The sequence below is a fragment of the Eulemur rufifrons genome, chromosome 30, assembly GCF_041146395.1.
Source record: "Eulemur rufifrons isolate Redbay chromosome 30, OSU_ERuf_1, whole genome shotgun sequence".
NCBI lineage: Eukaryota > Metazoa > Chordata > Mammalia > Primates > Lemuridae > Eulemur > Eulemur rufifrons.
The window spans coordinates 60,647,693-60,669,576 of record NC_091012.1 but is presented as its reverse complement, the minus strand read 5'-3'; the positions used below and the strand labels follow the sequence as shown (position 1 = coordinate 60,669,576).

At 43.9% G+C, this 21,884-nt stretch overlaps 1 protein-coding gene across 6 annotated transcripts in view; it reads left to right on the top strand.

The window, feature by feature from the left end:
• The window catches only part of TMEM164 (transmembrane protein 164), a 161,978-nt gene that overhangs the window by 113,663 nt on the left and 26,431 nt on the right, over positions 1–21,884 (top strand). For all 6 annotated transcript variants that reach the window (XM_069463101.1, XM_069463103.1, XM_069463102.1 and 3 more), the window contains one exon: positions 10,889–10,967. In XM_069463101.1, the coding sequence (XP_069319202.1) occupies positions 10,889–10,967 (79 nt within the window). The remainder of the gene's footprint in view (positions 1–10,888; positions 10,968–21,884) is intronic.

Genomic DNA, 21,884 nt, shown 5'->3' with positions numbered 1-21,884 from the left:
CTGATGAGCATGATATGTTTGTCCATCTTTTTACTCCCTCTGTAATTTCCTTCCTCGGTGTTTCATAGTTGTCCCTGTAGAGATCTTTCACCTCCTTAGTTAAATATATTCCTAGGTATTTTATTTTCTTGGCTATTGTGAACGCTATTGAGTCTTTGATTTGATTCTCAGCTTGACTGTTGTTGGGGTATATGAATGCTACTGATTTGTGTATGTTGATTTTGTAACCTGAAAATTTGCTAAATTTGTTTATCAATTCCAGGAATCTTTGGGCAGAATCTTTGGGGTTTTCTAGATATAAAATCATGTCATCAGCAAAGAGTGATAGTTTGAGAACTTCCCCTATTTGGATACTCTTGATTTCCTTCTCTTGTCTGATTGCTCTGGGTAGACTTCAGCACTATATTGAATAGAAGTGGTGAGGGTGGGCAACCTTGTCTGGTTCCACTTCTAAGTGGGAATGCCTTCAACTTTTCCCTGTTCAGAATGATGTTGGCTGTGAGTTTGTTGTTATATGGCTTTTATTATTTTGAGGTAAGTCCCTATTTTGTCAAGTGTTCTTATCATAAAAGGGTGCTGGATTTTGCCAAATGCCTTTTCTGTGTCTACTGAGAGGATTATGTGATCTTTGTTTTTGCTTCGATTTATGTGATGAATTACATTTATAGATTTGCATATGTTGCATCTCTGGTATGAAGCCCACTTGGTTGTGGATTATTTTTTGATGTGCAGCTGAATTCTGTTTGCTAGAATTTTATTAAGAATTTTTACATCTATATTCATAAGGGATATTGGTCTGTAATTTTCTTTTTTTGTTGTGTCCCTTCCTGGCTTTGGTATCAAGGTGATACTGGCTTTGTAAAACAAGCTGGGTAGGATTTCTTCCTTCTTGATGTTATGGAATAATTTCTTCAGTATAGGTATTAGTTCTTCTTTGAAGGCCTGGTAAAATTCAGGTGTGACACCATCTAGTCCAGGACTTTATTTATTTATTTATTTATTTTTGGAAGATTTTTTTTTTTTTTAATATGCTGAGACGTGTTTTGTGGGCTAGGATGTTATCAGTCTTAGAGAATATCCTATGAGCTGATGAGAAGAACGTATATTCAGTGGTTTTTGGGTAGAATGTTCTATAGATGTCTGTTAGGCCTATTTGTTCTAGAGTTTGGTTTAAATCCATTCTTCGTTTATTTTCTGTTTTGAGGATCTGTCCCATTCTGTCAATGGGGTGTTGAAGTCTCTGGCAATTACAGTGCTGCTGTTTATCATTTTATTTAGATCAGGATTATTTAGTAGGATTTGCTTTATGAATCTGGGTACTCCTATGTTAGGTGCATAAATATTTAGAATTGTTATGTCTTCTTGTTGAGTATTTCGCTTTACCATTATATAATGACCATCTTTGTCTTTACTTTTGTTGATTTGAAGTCTATGTTATCTGATATGAGAACGGCTATATTAGCTTTCTTTTGGTTTCTATTTGCATGGAATATTGTTTTCCATCCCTTCACCTTGAGTCTGAATGAGTCCTTGTGAGTTAGATGTGTTTTCTGGAGACAGCAGACACTTGGCTTGTATTTTTTTTATCCATTCATCCAGCCAATGCCTCTTGAGTGGGGCTTTTGTACTGCTTGAGTCAAAGTTATTATACAAATTTTCAAACATGCCAAAAAGTTTAAATAATAGTGTAGTGAAAAATGACTCTGTAGCTTTTGGGTGGATTCAACAATTGTTAACATTTTTCCATATTAGCTGTGGGATATAGCTAAAGCAATCCTGAGTGGGAAATTCATGGCCCTAAATGCCTACATCCAAAAGACAGAAAGATCAGAAATCAACTCTTACCTTCTAACTCTCTCTCTCTACATTTGCTGAATCATTTCAAAGAAAGTTGCAGACATATTGACACTTCAGTTTTAAACACTTCAGTCTGTAGCTCTTGGGAATAAGGACATTCTCTTCTATAACTATAATACCATTATTGTACTTAAGAAAATTATTAATATTTCTGTAATACCACCTACTTTATTTAATAATCATCTTATATTCAAATTTCCCCTATTGTCCCAAGAATGTCTTTTTTAACTTTTTTAAAAAATGCAGATCTAGTCAAGTTTCAGCCATTGCTTTTGATTGTTCCATCTCTTTTAGTTTTTGTTTGTGTTTTTAAACTACGAGCAGTCCCCCTTCTCTTCATTTATTTATTTATTTATTTATTTTTGAGACAGAGTCTTGCTTTGTTGCCCGGGCTAGAGTGAGTGCCGTGGCGTCAGCCTAGCTCACAGCAACCTCAAACTCCTGGGCTTAAGCGATCCTACTGCCTCAGCCTCTGGAGTAACTGGGACTACAGGCATGCGCCACCATGCCCGGCTAATTTTTTCTATATATATTTTAGTTGGCCAGATAATTTCTTTCTATTTTTAGTAGAGACGGGGTCTCGCTGTTGCTCAGGCTGGTCTCAAACTCCTGACCTCGAGCGATCCACCCGCCTCGGCCTCCCAGAGTGCTAGGATTACAGGCGTGAGCCACCGCGCCCGGCCTCTTCATTTATGATATTGAAATCTTGATGAATTATTTTGTACCGTTATTTTGTAGAATGTCCCACATTCTGGATTTGTCTGAGTATTGCCTTATGGTACATTGTTATTTTTAATGGCACCGTGGTCTTCTCTTCTATGAACATACTGTGGTTTATTTAATTAGTCCCCTATTGATGGTCACTTAGGTTGTGGGCATTCCTTTTGTGACTCCTGTAACAAGCAGTATTTAATCCCAAGGAGTTTGCAGCCCGAGTAGGCCACTGTTAAAGTCTGTGGTGAGTTAATGAAGATAAAATGTTCCAAAGGCAAACTTCATTGGCAGGAACATTACCCAGTACAGCTGTAACCATGGTTGCATCCTTTCCCCTTCCCTTTCCCCCTCTAAGGGAGAGGTATTAATCTTATATGATTCTCTGATCTATTTTGAGAGGCCGTTGTTTGGGGCTGAGCTGAGACCATGGTTCTCTCTTTGTAACTACCTGCCCTCACTTGGCACCTCATTGTTAGCCATGAACTCTTCTGGTAGTGCCAAGTGGCCTGAGGTGTAGTTTGAACTCCTGAGGTGTGCTCTCCTTCAACTTGTAGTGCCTACCCCTCCCTCTTACGGTTATTCTCACTTCAGCCTGTCCTTCCCTCCTCATCTCCTGGTAGCCCAAGGCTAAATCCTTCTGTGTGTGCTTTAGGCCCCATCCCCTGCACCTTCTCTGGTCCTCTCACTGTCCAGTGCCTCCCTCCTCTCTTACTTCTTCAGCTTCTCTCTCCCCACTGGCTCCTTCCCTCACTCTATACATATGTTCAAATTTCTCCAATTCTTAACAGTTATTTCTCTCTCCTGGTACTACCCTTCAGTTACAGCTTCCATCTCCTTTCACACATTCACTCTTCTCAAGAGATTACTGAGGACCAGGGCTCTGCAAAGTGGGGTACAGAAGATGTCCCATTGGGGTGCCTAAAGAAAAGTTAGTATTTCTATTTATTTTAGAATTTTATCTTTTTAAATTCCATGTTAATTCTGCTGTACATTTATATGTATGTTTTCGAGCATATAGTTATACATGTATATCATTTGCCTTACTTTCAACTCTTCTCATCCTCTTCAGCCCCCTCAAGATCCAGACCTGCATTCCCACTGACTTATAAGCATCTCTCCCAGGCTGTCCCACTGCTACCACAAATTCAGCACGACCCCAGCTTCTCTTCTTGTACCCCACTTTCTCCAATCTGCACCCTAGACTGTAGGTCCTGACTTAAGGAGAAGCCCCAACCTCCTACCATCCATCTAAGCCTTCAGCCTGGGGGTTATCTTTGACTGCTTTCCTTCTCTTATTTCTGCCTAATCCCCTGTCCAATCAATTAATTAGTCCCGGTGATTCAATTTCCTGACCTCCTCTCAAATCTGCCCATCCTCTCTTCTCTTACTATGTCTGCCTTAAGGTTGATCTAGATATTGCTGTTGCCAGTCCCTCACTGGTCTTCCTGCCTCCAGTGTACTGCTCTGCATACAGCCACCAGCAGGAGCTATGTACAATTGTACATGCTGTCCTTCACCTTAAAGGAAAAATCATACCAAAGCCAACTTGATCTACAGGGTCTTTCATGAGCTTTTGCTGTACTGAGGCTATCTCGTTATCTGTTAGCCTCCTCAACTACACTGTGAACTCTTGTAGGGCAGGGGTTCCTGACTTATAAGATGTCTTCATAATTGCCACATACAAAGAGCCAGGCACATTACCTACCACCTAGTAGTGGCTCAATAAGTGTTTTTTTTTTTGGGGGGGGGGTGTGTGTGTGTGTGTGTGTATCAATTGGATGAGAGTGAGAATAGAACTGTCATGGGTGAGAAGATGAGAGCAGTGTTGACAATCCTTTGAGAAATAAAGAGGTTTCCAGTGAGAAGCTCTGGCCTAGAAATGGATCAAATAAATGGATTAAGTTGGGGCGTTAAATTTACCCTGGTAGTCATCTCATAAACATACTGGTATGTGACTTAGGGCTGTGGAGCAGCTCCAGGTGCCACTGTCTCATGATGGAGGCTCTTGCTAAGGCAGAATGATGAAATTAAAACTCCAGATTTTGACTCACAGAGACCTGGCATTAAGTCTTGGTGGCTGGGATGGAAATTCTGGCTTTGCTAATTACTGGCTGGATTGATATTGAAAAAGATGATAATGATTATAACAGTGAATTTGAGTACATATTACATGCCAGTACTGGGCCAAGAATTCTACATGTATCATTTCACCTAATTTCACCAGAACCTGTTGAAGTGGAATCATTCCCATTTTATGGATGGGTCAACTGAGGCTCAGCAACATTAAGTGATTTGTCCAAAGTTGCATAGCAAATAAATGAACAAGCCAGGATTTTAATCTCAGCAGCCTGACTCTAGGCTGGAGATATTGACTTGAGAGTCATCAGTATATAGGAACCTGGATAGGATTAGCTAGTGAGTGAGAGTAGATAGAGAGGAAGGCCAAAGAATTGGTTCCGGGCCCCTCCAGTACTTAGGGACATAAGGAAGATCAAGCAAAGGACATTGAGAGTGATGTCTGAGAATCCCAGTACAGAAAGTCTTTTAAGGATGAGGGAATGATCAGCTGCATCAAAGGCTGCTACTGATGGATCAAGTAAGATGAGGCCTGAAAATTGACCAGGACGAGCATATCTGGTTGTACAGGTTGTTAGCTACATAAGAGGGTGAGTTAAGCCCCAAATCTCTCTGGCACCCTGGCTTGGAGATGAGTCTGGGCAGAGGAAGGGGGGTGCCTATTTAAAATTGCTCACTGGAATTGGGAACATGGAAGTCATCGATAACCTCAACAAAAGCAATTTGGGTGGAAGGGTTAGAGGGAAAATTTGATTGGATTGGGTAGAAGAATACTTCAGAGGAGAGGAAATGATGGCAATGAGTACAGAAACATTTTGAGGAGTTTCTCTATAAAGTGTAAAGCAGGGAAAGGGAGGTGGTAGCTGGAGGGGGAAAGTGAGGTCAAGAGTTTTTATTTCTTTAGATGAAAGATATTGTAGCATGTTTGTTTTCTGGTGGGAATGATCCAGTGGGAAAAAAAGGACAATTTTTGGTGTGACATCAAGTGTAGGAATGGCGGGACTAGCCTTAGCCAGCAGCACGGGTGGTTCCTGCATAGTAGCAGAAGAAAAGGCAGCACGAAGGGCCCCCCACTCAAAGTTTGCTGTCATGAATTTACAGCATGGCTTTATGTTTTCCCCCAGCTGTGTGTACTTCCAGGGGTATAGGGACATGAAGGCAGAGAGCTGGATTTAACCACGAATGTGGTTTTGTGAGGTAAGTAGGAAAAAGGGGTCGAGAGCATCAGGAGAGCTGAGAATGTACAGGAGGGAGGGATGGACCTTGAATTCAGTGCTGGTAAGAAGAAGTGAGGGCACGAGCTTGGTGAGGGGCAATGAAAAGGTGGTAGGATCAATTGCTGTGAGTCCTGGTGAAGTAGAAAAATTGTGAGAGTTGGGATGTGAGGAGGAGTGCATTGGATAGATAGGAAGTGGTGGCTGGAGAGTGGGGCATATGACAGAGGTTATGGAGGGGTCACAGGTATTGGTAATGACAGGTATCATCATGGGAATAAGGGGGAGAGGTGAGATGGAGAGGAAATCTTGAGGGGGAATGGAGGGCGAGGCAGAGAGGCCCAGGGTATTGCTCAATATTGACAACACAGGGATTTTGACACAGGAATGTTGGAAAGAAGTCACTGGAAGGAGAGAGGCAAAGCCTTCATGGACTGAGGGACGTCCACGTGGAGAGGGCCACAAATGACTATAACAAGGAGGAATAGTGGGTGCTATAGTCTCGTGACATGAGATTCAGATCAGAAGAGTGGTTAGCAAGGAGGCAGAGAGAATGTTCTGGAAGAGACAGCAATTTAGAAGCAGCAGTGAGGAGCAGAGAGGCACCCTCCTGGCCCAGTGGCATAAGGAGGTGTGGGAGGAAAAACCCCAGCCACTTGAGAGGGCTGTCGAGATAGCAGTGTCTTCAGAAAGGGAACCAATTTTTTGTTCAAGCACAAAGGGGAAGGGACTGCTCAAAGAGGGGTCTGAGGATGTAAGAGGATTTTGTTAGTGATGGTCAGTGGGTTGCAGAGAATAGCATAGAAGGGTTTCAAGAATTGTGAAGGGGCAGGAAATGGGAGCAGATTAGGAGCTGTCTGGAGCCATGTGGGGATTAGAGTTCAGGTGTTGAGGGGTGACTTGGGAGTCTTGGGCTTCTTCTGGTGACTGAAATAAACAGGGACGCAGGGTGCGGTGGGCTCAGTGGTCTCCGTGGCAGAGTATGGTAGTGCAGCTGTCAGGATTGTGGGGTGGGGGGAAGGAGGTTGGGGATCATGCTGTGGACAGAGTCCATGCACTTAATGTTCCAGGCAGTCTAACTCCAGAAGCCTCGAGAACTTTACCACTCTGCTCTTTTGATGCTAAAAAAAGGTGTTGGCTTGGATGTGAGAAGGAAGTTAATGACCTATGTAACTTAAAACATTTTTATTGCTTTTGACTTTCAGTTGCATCCATGTAGGACTTTTTGTCTGTAGCCTCAGGATCCCTCCAGCTGAAAAGGAACCAGGCTGTGTTCATTAGAGTAAAGTTCCAGGTGTGATTTCTGTAGGCTAGAAATGAATTAACCAGGTAGAAATTTTTCTGGGGGAAGTATGGCATTTCACAGATATTGTTTGTAGAATGGGGAAAAGAGGGTCGGGGTGGCTTTGTGAGAAAGTTCCCAGAAATCAGCCCAGATTGAGTGCTTAGTAAAGAACTGTCTTAGCCAGGCTCAGTGGCACATGCCTGTGTAGTCCCGGCTACTTGGGAGCCTGAGGTAGGAGGATCGCTTGAGCCCAGAAGCTCAGGGCTGTAGTACGCTGTGAGTAGCCACTGCACTCCAGCCTGTCTCTTAAAAAACAAACAAACAACAAAAAAATGAAGAACCGCCTTTTTTCTTCCCTATTTAGAGGGCTAAATGCCCTCTCCCCCTTCCCCATGCCTATTGCTTCTTCTTTGGATTGTACATAACTTTTCTGTGCCTTAGTTTCCTTCTGTCAAATGCGGATGGTCATAGTTCCTGCTTCACAGGAAAGTTGTTATAGTTAAGTGAGATAACACAGGTAAAAGTATTTAACACAGTGCATTGTGTATAATATAAGTGCTTAAGAAATATGATTTGCTATTAAACGACAAAGTGGTAGGCTCTCAGCTCCCATTCAGTTCTCTTCTTCTTGCCACTAGTCAATTTCTTCTGATTTGCGCCCCCCCCCTTTTCATCTGCTTCCTCCCTTCCTCTCCCTCTTTTCCCACACTTCTTCCTTTTCCTGTTTCCTCTTTCCCCTTCCTGGCCCTGGTTGCCAGTGGCACCTGCTCCTAGGTTAACCCTTTCTGTGGCCTCCTGAGGTAGGGAACTCTTGGAGTAGGGGTGAGGCAGCCCTCAGAGGAGTCAGGTGGCTGCAGAGGTGCAGTGAGCCAGTGACAAGGGGCTCAGGAGCTGTGTTGCAGGGCAAGCTTGGCCACTGTGTGATGTGTGGCTGGGGCGGCAGACAGTGGGCAGAGCAGGCTAAGAAGGAAAGGATCACGTGAACAGGAAGGAGCTGGGCTGAGTCACCATGTGGAAGGACAAGTGAGGACATGTGCAAGTCCTGCCACTGCTTTTCCTGCTGACAACACTGTTATTAATACTACTCCCATTAAGAACAGTGGTTCCCCCCGCACTAGGCATCTCCTGTGTGTTGGGCTTTTGTGGAAGGTTGGGGGTGGGGTAGTGGAGTGTGCTGGCTAAGATTATACATTCTAGGGGGCCAGCTAGCTTGGGTTTCAATCCTGACTGTGTCTCCTTGAGTAAGTTATCTAACCTCTCTGTGCCTCAATTTCTCATCTTTAAATGGAGATCATTGGTACAGTACAGTTGTTATGAGGATTAGTTTGAATTAATGGTTTACAAAGTGCTTTTCATAGTTTCTGGTACTTAAGAAGCACTATGTAAGTGTTATATTTTTAAAAGTTTAAAAACCATACAACAATTATTTCCATTTCACTGATGCCAAAACCAAGGTGGAGAGGTTAAGAGACTTGCCCAAGGCCACAGGGCTACTGAGCAGCAGAGTCAAATTTAGAACACAGATTTCATAGACTCCAAAGTCTTAGCTTGCAAGTGCAGTGCTTAACTGCCTCCCTGGACATGCGGGTGAATACTTTGCTTTCTAGGCAGGTTGTAAGGGAGGGAGAGACAGGTGGGCACCATGAGTGTAGGTGGATAATCAGCAACTGGAGTCTGAGAGGTTCAGCAGAGGTACTTCTTGAGGACACACTTGGGACCAGTGGCCAGGAGCCCTTGACCCGGTTCTCTGCTCCCTGCTATGAGAAAGCAACCTGGCTTCTCAGGCCCAATTTGGGGAGAGATCAAGTACCTTAGGTACCTGAAGGTTCTGAGTACAGCCAGAGAGCTGAGCCCTCCTGGGACTTTTTCCTCCTTGCCTGTTTTCCAGGTGACCTCAGTGATGTCAATTAACCCTTTTGCCACCTCAGTTTCCTCATATGTCAAGTGAGAATAATACTTTACCTGCCCACTGCATGGGGTTTTTGAGACATTGAGTAGATCATGGATGTGACAACACTTGAAAAGCATAGAGCAGTACCCAAATTCAAGATAGTGGAGTGATCCCAGACCACATTACTGTGAGGGTCCAATGTGGACCTGTCAGGCCTCTGTAGCTACCTCGTGCTGGTTATGCCCACTGTCAGATTTCATGACCTTTTCCAGCTATTCCAGTGTGGTCTACAGAGATACTTGGAACCTCATCTCCTTTTCTGGGTTTTTATGTTTCCCTTGATGAGAATAAAGTAATAGTTGAGCATCATTTGGGTCCCTGGGAAATTTTTCTTCTGCGTAGATCTGTATTTTAACGAACCAGAGCCAGGGTCTATGTCCAGAGTTCACAGTTGTCCCAGCTCCCGTTCTGGGAGCTCTGCCATCTTTTTGGTTTCAGCCCTTGGCAAAAGGCACGATTGGGCTCCGATGCCTGGGGAGCCTATAACTGCCTCCTCTCATTAGCACACAGTCTTCGTTATTGCTTGCCCTGTGGGGAACAGGGGGGCAACTGAACCTTGCCCTGGTGTCCTTGTCTGTCTGGGCATCCTGTGTGTGTGTGTGTGTGTGTGTGTGTGTGTGTGTGTGTGTGTTAGGGGCTGTGTAAGCCCCAGAGGCTAGGCTTCTTGCCAGCTGCTGAAGTTCCTTTTTCCCCAGAATTGAGTTAGCCACCCAGCCATTTCCATTCTCTGCCGCTGCCAAGCTCTGTAGTAGAGTCCCTATGCCAGGTCAAAACTGCTCTGCTTTGGTAATCCAGAGCTTTCATTTTGAGAGAGATGGGAAACAGGAGTGAGCGAGCACATGTGTTGGATGTAGGGAGGGTGGGGACATTCTTTTTGGCACAAAAGAATTGGCCCGGCTGCTTGGTTTTCACTCCAAAGTAGGGCTAACCCCAGACTGACCCCCAGATATCCAATGGGGAAACTATTTTTAGATCTAGACCCTACTAGACCTAGCAATCAATTTTTTTAATCTGCAAAGTGAGGATAATAAATTCGATTCCATATGTTCTTCATGTCAAATGAGAAATAAATAGTCCACCATCTACTTGCCAGGAGCAGGAAGTGACATAAGGTTGTGATTCTTCAAGTATATCCTACAGAATACTAAGTGTTATATAAAAAGAGTCACTTGCTAAATAAATTTGGGAAACACTGGGTACACAATGGTAAGTAGATTTCTTGTCTGTAGGGACCACCCAGGCCCTTAATGTACCAATAACACGCATGGTGATTCTCCAAGGCAATATATCACATGCCACATTTCTTAAATTTTTTATTTTTAAAATATTTTTTTAATTTCAGGATATTATTATGGGGGTACAAACATTTTAGTTACGTGTTATGACTTTGCCTCACCCAAGCCAGGATTAGAGGCTTGCCCTTCCCCCATACAACGCTCACCGCGTCCATTAGTTGTGAGTTTACCACCCCTGTCCCCATAACCCACAATAAATATTACTACCATGTGAGCACCTTAGTGTTGATCAGTTAGTGCCAAAATTTTTAACCAGTCTTTCTCAGTGGAGCATTTTTCAAGTACCATCTCTACAAAATACCCTGTGGAAGATCCTGATCTGGGTCAGAGGAATATTCATTTTGTTCCTTTCTCTGGAACCGTAAAGAGAGGCGGGTTGGTGAAATGCACAGGGCTGCTCAAATGTGGGTCCTGAAGAGCAAGGGTGTTCAACTGCAGACTCTATTGGAATGATACTTCCTGCTCTGAAACACCTCTTTCCTTCCTGTCCTCACAGCTCCCCTTTGAATTGGAGATTTACTACATCCAGCATGTTATGCTCTACGTGGTACCCATCTACCTGCTTTGGAAAGGAGGTAAGGCCAGCAAACCGCATCCCTATGCCACCCCCAACCTAGCCTCTCCCTTCTGTTTTTGAGAGTCACAAGCTCTTGGATGCCCACCAGGATCTTGAGCTGCTGCTTGGCTGGGTTTCTTCAGCACGCTTCATGCCAGACACCAGGCAGTGGGGAAGTGGGCATGGATGGGACCTGCAAGGAGTCTGGGGGCTTTTCAAAACCATCTTTTGTTGGGTGAACATAGTGCCACTGACTGCCTGTCTTAGGGCCTGGGTTTTGGGCACTTGGTGGTGGCACTGGGGTTGCATGGAGCCCCCCACCCCTTCACGCGCTGTCACTCCTGTGCTTGTGCCTTCCCCTGCCTCAGTGTGCAGCGTAGGGGAGAAGGAGAGAATGAAGCACTCAGTCCCCTCAAGAGAAGGACCTTGTGCTCTCGCTCATCATGTCCGTCCTCTCAGAACCAAAGAAGTTATTGAAAAGGGCAGGAAGTCCAGGGATTGGGAGGATGGTGAGATTGAGGCAGGTGAGAGAGCAGTGTCCTCTGAATAAAAGAAACCCTTAGAAACCTTCACTGAGTCAAGAGGGAGGGACCACCAACCTGGTAGAGACAGCTTGGAAGGGAAGCTGATCTATTTGTCACTTCCCAGTGACCCTTAAATTATCCCTTTCCTCTATCGTGTAGCAGACAAAAGGAAAGGCTTGTTCCTGTGCCCTCTAGGTTTTCAGTGAGAGCCATTCCTCAGTGTTCTGTACTTTCCAAAAGGCCCTGTACCTGGAAGACATTCTCTTTTAGTCTCAGCCACCAGCCTCTTTATCTTGGTTGCTGGGACTCTGGGAGACCAACCCCTCCTTACCTCACCCCAGGCAGCAAGGATTTCATTTCCACTGCACTATAGCTGGCATAGGACCATGTGGGCCCTTGAGCCTGCTAGAAGATGGCGTGGAAGTCCCACTGGGCTCTGCTGCTTCTTGGCTTATGCTTGCATCCTCTGAGTCGGGCATTCTGGCAAATCTTAAGAGCTGCTGGTATGAAATAACCCCAAGGACTAGTCACCCCAAGAACATGGTGGAGGACGGGCACCTTTGCTCTCCACAGAGTCTACTTACAATAGACAAATTTGTCTCTTTTGCTCTGGTTTTCCCATAGACTTGTCTAAATAGTCTTTGAGGCTGCTTTTACTCTGTGCAGCCACTTGGGGTCTCACAATGCCAGAGAACACTAATTCCTTTTAGTTTGCTCTGAAAGCACTATTTTCCCCCCGCTAAGTTTTAAGGGAAGTATGAAGTTCCAGTATCCAGAAGACTTGTGACATTTCTCAGGTCTGTCCCCCGTGGCACAGGAAACAGCTTCCTAATAATACTCAAGTCTCAGAGATACACTCATTCTGAACGGAACAAGGCAGGCAGCTGTTCCAGGGCTCCAGACCCCCAGCACTCGTTGTTTCTGGCTTCTGAGGGGTGTGATGGAAGTTCTGGCCAAGTCCATATGGCTGTTATTTAAACCTCTTTGTACTCTAAGTTCACCATAAAAGTCTGGCAGGGAGCTGGGCTAGGCTGGTTTGACATGGAAAATACCAAGTAGCCATTTCTCCTCCTTCCAAAAGAATAATTTGGGAAGACACTTGGCTTGACTTGGCTCATTGCACTGCACACTTCTTTTGCATCTATTGCTGTGTTGTTTGGGGGGAACCAAGCTGATGAAGTAGGGATTCCAAGTCTTAATTCCAATTTATTTCCTACTCTTAGTGATTCTCTCCCTTCTCCTCTGGTGCCTGGCCCTGAGAAGGGGCTGCAATAATAGCAACAGTAATAGTATCCACAGTAAATGTCAGTGACTATTTTTTATTTGCTGTGTGCAAGATATTGTGCTAGGCACATTTTATTTATTTTCCCGCCACAAATAACCTGTTGAAGATTCCTCCTTCTACAGAAGAGAAAATCAAAGTGCAGAAACATTTGGTACCTTACCCATAGCCCTTAAGTAACAGGGCTAGGATTCACAGCCCAGCTTAAACTCCTTCCCAAGCTGGTGCTCCTTCCTAAAGGACAGATGTCTGCCTCCTGACCGTCAGCCATTCACTCAACACATATTTGTTGAATACCTACTATGTGCCTAGCATTTGTACTAGGGAATCAGAAACAAACCAGAAAGACATAGTCCTTCCATAGGGAGTCACTATTGGGGAAGATAGACAACTGTCATTGCAGTGTGATAAGTGCTGCACGGGGTTCTATGGGAGCAGAATATGACTTTAGAAGTCTAGTTGACCTTCCCTTCTTCACCATTTCCGGGAAGATAATTGTATCTTAGAGCAGCAGATCCTGCTTTTAGCCTGGTTCCCTAACTGATGAGGTGAGAAATAGTAGGGCTGCAGTGAGAGAGACGATATGCTCTGTTACTGCTAAATAACCTATAGACACCCTACCTCAGTGAGGATTTAGCTTGTAGGACAAGCTAAATGGAGTGATCTCATCAAGCTGACCTTTGACCCCAACTCCTGCATGACAGCATTCACAGCACCCCAGAACTTGATGGGCTGCATCACCTTCTGTCAGGCCAACTTTGAGCTATTGCCACGGCTCATCTCCTTTTCCAGCTCTTTGCTGCCATCTGCTGTTCACTTGGGGGAATTATGAGCATTGTGAGAAAAATCTAGATTTCTTCCTGAGGATGGTTTCACCTTTGGTCCCGAGAGTTGCACCTAGGCCTTGCAAAGAAGGAATGGATCTGGAGTGAGCAGTGGGAAGATTATTTTTCTATAAACCAAGAAAGGTGAGGGTTTGGGGCTTCTGTTCCCTAGAAGTCTCTTATAATTTTCCAGAAATAAATGGCTTAGGAGTTTTTACTCTGGACAAGGCAGCTCTCCTATAGATAACTCCTGTGCCCAGAAACCCTGTTTTTGAAAGGCAAGGTCCTGCTTGAGCACATAGTTCCTCTTCCTGTGGTTAGAGTAGGGGGGTGGCACTTAATGGGAATTCCATTCCTCCCCCCACTCCTGCACCATCCCAGCACACGAGACCTCTCTCAGCCACACTGCTCTTTTCTTCCTCCAGCCTGGCTCTTCTTTTCCTGTTTCCTTTCCTCCCAACTCTTTGCCTTTGGTCCTCTGGAACTACATTTTTCTTTTTCCTTGTGTGTGTGTGGTGTTACAGTCTTTATTTTTTTAATTTAACTTTTTATTGTGTATTGACAAAGTATAATTGTGTCTATGTATAGAGTATCAAGTGATACCATGATATATGTATACACTGTGGAATGATTGAATCAAGCTAATTAACTCTATTTCTTACAGTCTCCCCACCCCCACCAGCAGCTCCTCACAGAACACAGGGGCCTTCCTCTCTCTTGCCTGCAGCTCCCCCTAATGGAGGCTGCTCTTTCTGCCCTGTGCCCCCATGCTGCCCAGCTCCCCACAGTCTGTTCTAGAGCACCATTTCATCTCTACTTGATGGGAAAACACTTTCTTCTCCTTTACCATTCTCTTTACTACTTTTTTCAGCACTACCATCACTTGACTTCTTGGTCACTTCCCCCACATTCCTAGAAGTCTCTGTCCCGTAGCTCTCAATACTTCCATTTCCACTTCAGCCAGAGTCCTGAGCGACTGACTTCCAGTGAGCACCACTTCCACCCCCCACTCCCCACCCCCAGCTTCTCAAGGTTTGGGCTTCTTAACTGCAGTGACCTCCGCATTCCCTTCTCTTCAGCCACCTGGACCTTGTTTTCCCTTACAGCTCCTCTATCCGAGAGCATAACTGCTATGTCTCTTTCTTTGACCCAAATTTATACTCATTTCAGCCTCCTTCCTTCCCATTCAGCTTGTACCACCATGACCTGGTACTGGAACTTTCCTCTCAGTAGCTCCTGAAAATGTCTTACCCCCTTGTCCCTGCCAACTGGGATCAGCGTCCAATCCCTCTTTAGTGTGCCCAGTCTTGGCCCACTGAGAAACTCTCTCAAATACTTCTGATTAGGGCCCTAAAATTTCATAGTCTCTGTTATAATTGTGATCTCAACACCATTGCTCAATTTTTTTCTGTCCGGGGGCAGTTCCTCAACGCATTGCCCTCACAAGTCCTGTGCTAAAACCTTTACCTCTCTGCTCAAACTTTCTGTTCTCTACACTCTCGGTAGATGTCCCCTTCCCCATAAATGACTGAGAAAATTGAGCTTTTCAGGCGGGGGAATTCCCTCAGTACCTTTCTCCACTTCTACAAGCTTCTTTAACCCACGTCCATCCTTACGTACCTCCCGCCCATCCTGGACGAAGCGGCATTCCTCCTGCTCATGGCCAATCATACCCTTGTATAGTTACCTTCCATCTCTCCCATCTCTTCTGGAGCCTCATGCCATCAACTAGTCACTTGTTTACCTGGATTTTCCACACTTTCTTCACTACTAGCTTTTCAGCTAATAAAGATGCCCAGGTATTTCCCATTCTAAAATATCTGTCTCTTTATGCCACACAACTCTGTAGTTCCTCTTTCCTTTACAGCTAAGCATGTTAAAAGAATAGTCCAAACAGTATTTCCTAAACTTTAGTTCTTTGGACATGACAAATTTTGCATAGTAATGGCCACCACATTGCTATCTACAGCCCGGACTTAGGAGATTCACGGTCATAGGGTTTACTCAACATCTCCACCTGAAGCACACGTGAAACAGCCTGTCGATGCTGAACTCATTGCCTTCCCCATCAGCCCTGCTGCTCTTCCTGTGGTTCTTGCTGTGTGGCACCACCTGGTTACCCCAGCTAGAATCTGGGACTCAGCTCTGCCCTCCACATCCAATCCATCCATTCATCTAGCACATATTAACAAGTGCCTTCTTTCTGCCAGCCTCCATGCTGGCCACCGGGGTAACCCTGATGAGCAAAAATCAGGCACCACCCCTTCTCTCACAGAACTTACAAGCTAGCGGGCACAGAGAGATACGGGTGAAATAATCACATCAATGCATGGTTACAACCAAGATAAGTACTCTGAAAGAAAGGAACATGCTTAGAGCTTAGAACGAAGCAAGCTGACCTAGTCTGGGGGTTGAGGGGACAGTTCCCTGAGGAAGTGACATTTAAACAGAGATCCAGAGGCTGAGTAGTAGTTTACTAGGCAAGCATAGGATTAGGGGAGATGAACTCTTATAGATGGACAAAATGGCATGTGCAACAGCACTGTGGCAGGGGGGAGAGAAGAGGGGGTGGATGACACTGGGCCTGAAGGGCAGAGAAGGGTCAGTTATGGAGGGCTTTGTCGGCCATACCCGGTGAGGGGTTTGGCCTTGATTCTAAGAGTAATGGGAAGCCTGTGAAAGTTCTAAGAAGGAATATAACAGCTTGTTTCATCATTTACTTATTCTTTTCTTATGTAGTTCATTTACAAATTTTAGCTCAATAATCTAAAAGACAAAAAGCCATACGGCAAAAAATGTCCTTTCTACCCCTTCCCTCCATCCACACAGTTCCCCACTACAGCCTACATGTAACCACCATTTTTGTTTTTGCACATCCTCTAAGAGTTTATATTTGCATATATAAGTAAATTTTTTAAATGTATTTTTCCCCCTTCTTAAGACGTATATCCCAAAATGCCATATATACAACCATCCTGTTATTATTGTTGTTACTGTTTTGCTTAACAGTATTTCTTATAGAGCTTTCCATGTAAGCCCACAGGAAGCTGCCTCTTTCTTTTTGACAGCAGCCTAGTATTTCATCATGCAGATGATAGAATACAGCATAATCAAAATGGCAAAGCTCCATATAACACAACTGCATGTCAGATATTGTTTTAAGCTTTTAAGCTCTTCACATGTGGTAACTCATTTAATCCCCATGAAAACCCTTTTAGGTAGATGTTATTGTTATCTCTCTTTTATAGATGAGGACACTGATGCTCAGATAATAAGTGACAGATGCAGGATTTGAACCCAGTAGTGTGGCTCCAGGGTTCTTGCTTTGAATCATAGCACAAGCTTACAACACTATACTATCATTTATTTATTCTCCCTGCTATTGATGGACATTTAGGTTGTTTTACATCTATTGCTAACATAAATAACACTGCACTGAATGACCTGGTACCTATGCCATTTTGCATGTGTGCAAGTATATCTATAGGTTAAATCCCCCTAAGTGGCAATGCTGAATCAAAGAGTATATGTGTTTATAATTTGGGTGGATATTTCCAAGTCCATAAAAGTTCTACCAAGTTGGACCAAATGCTCACTAGCAATGTATGACAGTGCCTATTTCCACACAGCCTCACCAAAAGAGTGTATTTCCAACCTTTTGGATTTTTGCCCATCTGATGAGTTAAAAAAAAAATGGTGTATCAGTTCAGTTTTAATTTGAATTTTTCTTACTTTAAGTGAAGCTGAGTATCTTTTTATATGTTTAAAATTGGCATTTAATTTCCTGTTTCTTGAACTACATGCTCCTTTCCTGTGCTCATTTTTCTATCGTGTTGGCCTTTTTAAAATTTTAGAATCCTAAGCCCTTTTTATAAAAATATTAAGAGTTAGCCCTTTATGATATGAACTGCAGATATTTTCCCCAATTTTGTTGTCTTTTGACTTTGCTCATGATTTATCTTTGCTATGCAAGATTTTTACATTTCCATGTAATTTAATTTATCTCTCTTTTATGGCTTCTGAATTTTGAGCCATGGTTAGAAAGCCCTTTCTTACTCCAATAGCTCAGATAGGATCATAGCACTTCTCTGTTTGGAAACTTTCAGTGGCTCCTGCTTGTCCCCAGTGCTTGGTCCCTAAACTCTTCTCCAATCTCATCTCTTTATATTCCCTTCCTTGTACTCTACACTGTGGTGCTACCAAAATCCCCTTGGGTTCCCTGAGTTTGTCGTGCAATTTTTATGCCTCATAGCATTTGAAAATGCTATGACTTCTGCCAGGAATGCCCTTCTTCCAGCAGTGGGCCTAGAAAATATCCACTTCCCAAAACTCACCTTAGCAGTCACCTTCTCCAGGAAGCCCTCTGTAACTACCCCTGCCCCCTCCAGCTGCCTCCATCCCTCCTGTCATTGTCCTCCTCACACTGCAGGGCAGGTGTCTCTTTATGTGCTGATCTCCCCCAGGACAGGAATTTTTCTTTTCTTCTTGGTGTGCAGGGGCTGGATGGGTGAGTGAATGACCCTCTACTCAGGGATGTATTCACACATTGCACATCGCACATATCCTATTACGTATTTTACCAGCTAACATTTATTGCGCACGTTCTGTGCCCTAGGCACTGGGTAAGTGTGTTACATGCATGATCCTGATCTCATTTAATCCCCACAATGTCTACTAGGCTTATGGGAGCACATCACTTGGGGCCCATAACCTTTAATGAGGAAAAAAAAAAAATCACACCGTCATTTGCATTGCATTAACTCCAACTGAAATATAGTTGTCCCTTGGTATCCTTGGGAGATTGGTTCCTGGACCCACCCATGGATAGCAAAATCCGTGGAAGCTCAAGTCCCTGATATAAAATGTTGTAGTGTTTGCATCTAACCTATGCACATCCTCCCGTATACTTTAAATCATCTCTAGATTACTTATAATACCTAATATAATGTAGATGCTATGTAAATAGTTATTATATTATTTTTTATTTATATTACTTTTTTACTGCTGTATTTTTTTTTAAATGTTTTTGATCTGAGGTTGGTTGAATCTGTGGATGTGGAAATTGAAGATATGGAGGGCCATCTACATAGTATTTCCTTCAATTATGAATGTAGACAATAAACCACAGTTACGTTAGCAGCACTCGGCATGTTGTTATTAATGTAAATCCCAGATATTTTCCTCTCATATTACAGTTGCTGTAGGTATCTCGAAAAATCACTCACATTTATTGTTACCTCAAAGTTTAAAAACGGATTTGTCTTTTAAAAGTATTCTGAGGCCAGGCATAGTGGCTGGCCAGGTGCGGTGGCTCACGCCTGTAATCCTAGCACTCTGGGAGGCCGAGGCGGGAGGATCGCTCGAGGTCAGGAGTTTGAGACCAGCCTGAGCAAGAGTGAGACCCCGTCTCTACTAAAAAAATAGAAAGAAATTAGCTAGACAACTAAAAATACGTAAATAAATAAATAAAATCAACCGGGCATGGTGGCGCATGCCTGTAGTCCCAGCTACTCGGGAGGCTGAGGCAGGAGGATCGCTTGAGCCCAGGAGTTTGAGGTTGCTGTGAGCTAGGCCGACTCTGTCTCCAAAAAAAAAAAATTTATATATGTATATATATATATTCTGATAACTATTTCAACATGATTGTTTTCTTTTGTAATCCTATATATTTTATTTTATATACTTAAAAACTTTATTCTGAGAGGGAGCTGTCACAATTCCCCAAACTGCCCAGGTTGTGCATAGCACGACAAAGGTTAGGTGCACCTATATTGGAGTTTAAACTGGCATTTGAAACCAGGCAGGCAGGAGTGCCTTATGCTGCCTCTCCACAAAGTCGCTGGATTCAGACAGACTATGGGTTAAAATCCTGGTTCTGCCACTTGCTAGCTAGTTCTGGCCTTTGGGCTAGTGCCTTAACCTCTCTGTGTCTGTTTTCTCACTTGTATAAATGGGAGCTATAGTATTAATAATAGTACCTACCTCATAGGGTGTTGTGAGGATTCAGTGAGCTAATATACGTAAAGTATACAGAACAGTGTCTTGGCACACGGTTAAGTGCTATGTATCGGTTTTCTATTATCATTATCATTATGAACCACTGTTCTACTTTTTGTTAATTACACATCTGTCTTTCAACTAGATTGTGTGCTCTAAAGGTCAAGATTGTGCCTTGCTCGAATCTAAAGCCACAGAACCTTTCATGTACTCAGTGTGTGCTTGTCAGTGGATTTAACATTGCTGGCACTCCCTCTGTTGAGACACCTGTTTCTCCTTTGGGCTCTAGGACACCCCTCTCTCCCTGGTTCTCCTTGAGCTCTTTTGCCCTGCCTGCCCCATAGAACACCCCAATGGTGTTCCTCATTGATAGAGCTGATGCAGGCTCGAGAAGCACCACAGGTATTTCAAAAATAACAATCCGACTCTACATTTCCACACCCCTTCTCCCAACCTGCTCTTCCTCCTCCTCTATTTCCTATCTCTGTTAGTGGCTCCACTCTCCATCCAGTGCCAAAGCCAAAAACCTAGGCAACATCCTGGATCCCTCCCTGCTTCATCTCCTATAACCAGTCAGTTCAGAAGTTCTGATGACTCAAATTCTCAAAATTGTTTGCACATTTGGCCCTTCCTCCCCACCCCCTTCCCCACCGCTGCTGTCCTAATCCAGCCTGTCAGCCTCTATTACCAGGACTACTTTGTTCTCTCTCTTCTCTCCCTGCTCCCTGATTGCCCCCTACCTCCTATCCAGTCTGTCCTCCCTGCAATCTCCAGAATAACCTTTCTAAAGAAAGAGCAAATCTGATCAGATTTGGCTCCACTGCTTAAAAGTCCCATCCAGGATGAAGACCAGACTCTTTTACATGGCATTCAAGGCCATTTACAGTCTGACTCTTGCCCATCTCTTTGACCTCATTTCCCATCACTTAGACAACAAACAGTTCCATTACTTCGCCTTCTCACCTTCTGTGGGTGGTTTTGTTTTGTTTTGTTTTGTTTTGTTTTGTTTTAAAGAGAAGGGATGTCACTATGTTGCCCAGGCTGGCCTTGAACTCCTGGGCTCAAGCGTTCTTGCCAGTTCAGCCTCCCGAGTAGCTGGGACTACAGGTGTGTGCCATCATGTCTGGTTCATCACTTTCTAAATGAACAGATCCGCTGACAGGTTTGTCTAGCCTGCTCCTCTCTATGTCCAGGCACACGCTAGCTTCTCTACCTGGAATGTGGCAAACTCAGTGTCCTCCTTTACAAGTTGGCTCAGGGGTACTACCTCTCTGGAGGTGTCTGTGACTTCCGTAGGCAGCCTAGGGCACATTTTCCTTAATGTGCCTTTCTCCTTGTATTTTTTATATGGCTTGAGTGTAGCAACTGCCATATCTAATTGTCTGTGTTTTGCCACTAGGTGGCAGTAGCCTTATATTTTCATCTTTTTAGGAGATGAGGCTATATAATTAAGATTGGATTTTTGTTTTAATTGGTTAACCTAATGACAGATATTGATTAAATTAATAATTATTATTATTGGAATTAAGATGATATAGGAATAGGTGGAGAGTGATGTCTATGAGGCTGCAGGATTTTGGCCTGGGTGACTGGGTGGAGTGCCACTAACAGACGAGGCACCGAAGGAAGGAGTATGTTTTAGGGAGTATCGGAGTATCTTAGTGTGTTTGGGCTACTGTAACAAAAATACCATAGACTGGGTAGTTCATAAACAACAGAAATGTATTGTTCACAGTTCTGGAGGCTGGGAATCTAAGATTAAGATGCCAGTAGATTCAGTGTCTGATGAGGGCCCGTTCCTCATAGATGGCATCTTCTCACTGAGTCCTCCCATGTGGGAGGGGCAAACAGGCCCCCTTGGGCCTCTTTTATAAGGGCATTAATTCCATTCATGAGGGCTCCACCCTCATGACTTAATCACCTCCTGAAGTCTCCGCATCATGATACATCACACTGGTAATTAGGTTTCGACGTGACTTTTGAGGGTACATAAACATTCAGGTCACAGCAAAGAGGAAGATTATTCTACTTGAATTTGAGGCAATTTTCTAGGCTATCTGGGTTGAATTGTTCAGGAAGCAGGATAGAATATTCTGGAGCTATTCAGGGATGTCTAGGCTAGAGGCTGATTTTGGTATCATTAATCTAGATGTAGTGGATACAAGCATTACAGTGGATGAGTTGGTCTGGAGTAACTACGTAGGCAGGGAGGAAATAGGACTTAGAAAATAGGCTTGGAGAACATTAACCTGTAATAGTAGATGGAGGAAGAAGAGTGTAAGGAGATTGCAGGAAAGGTCAGAGCAATC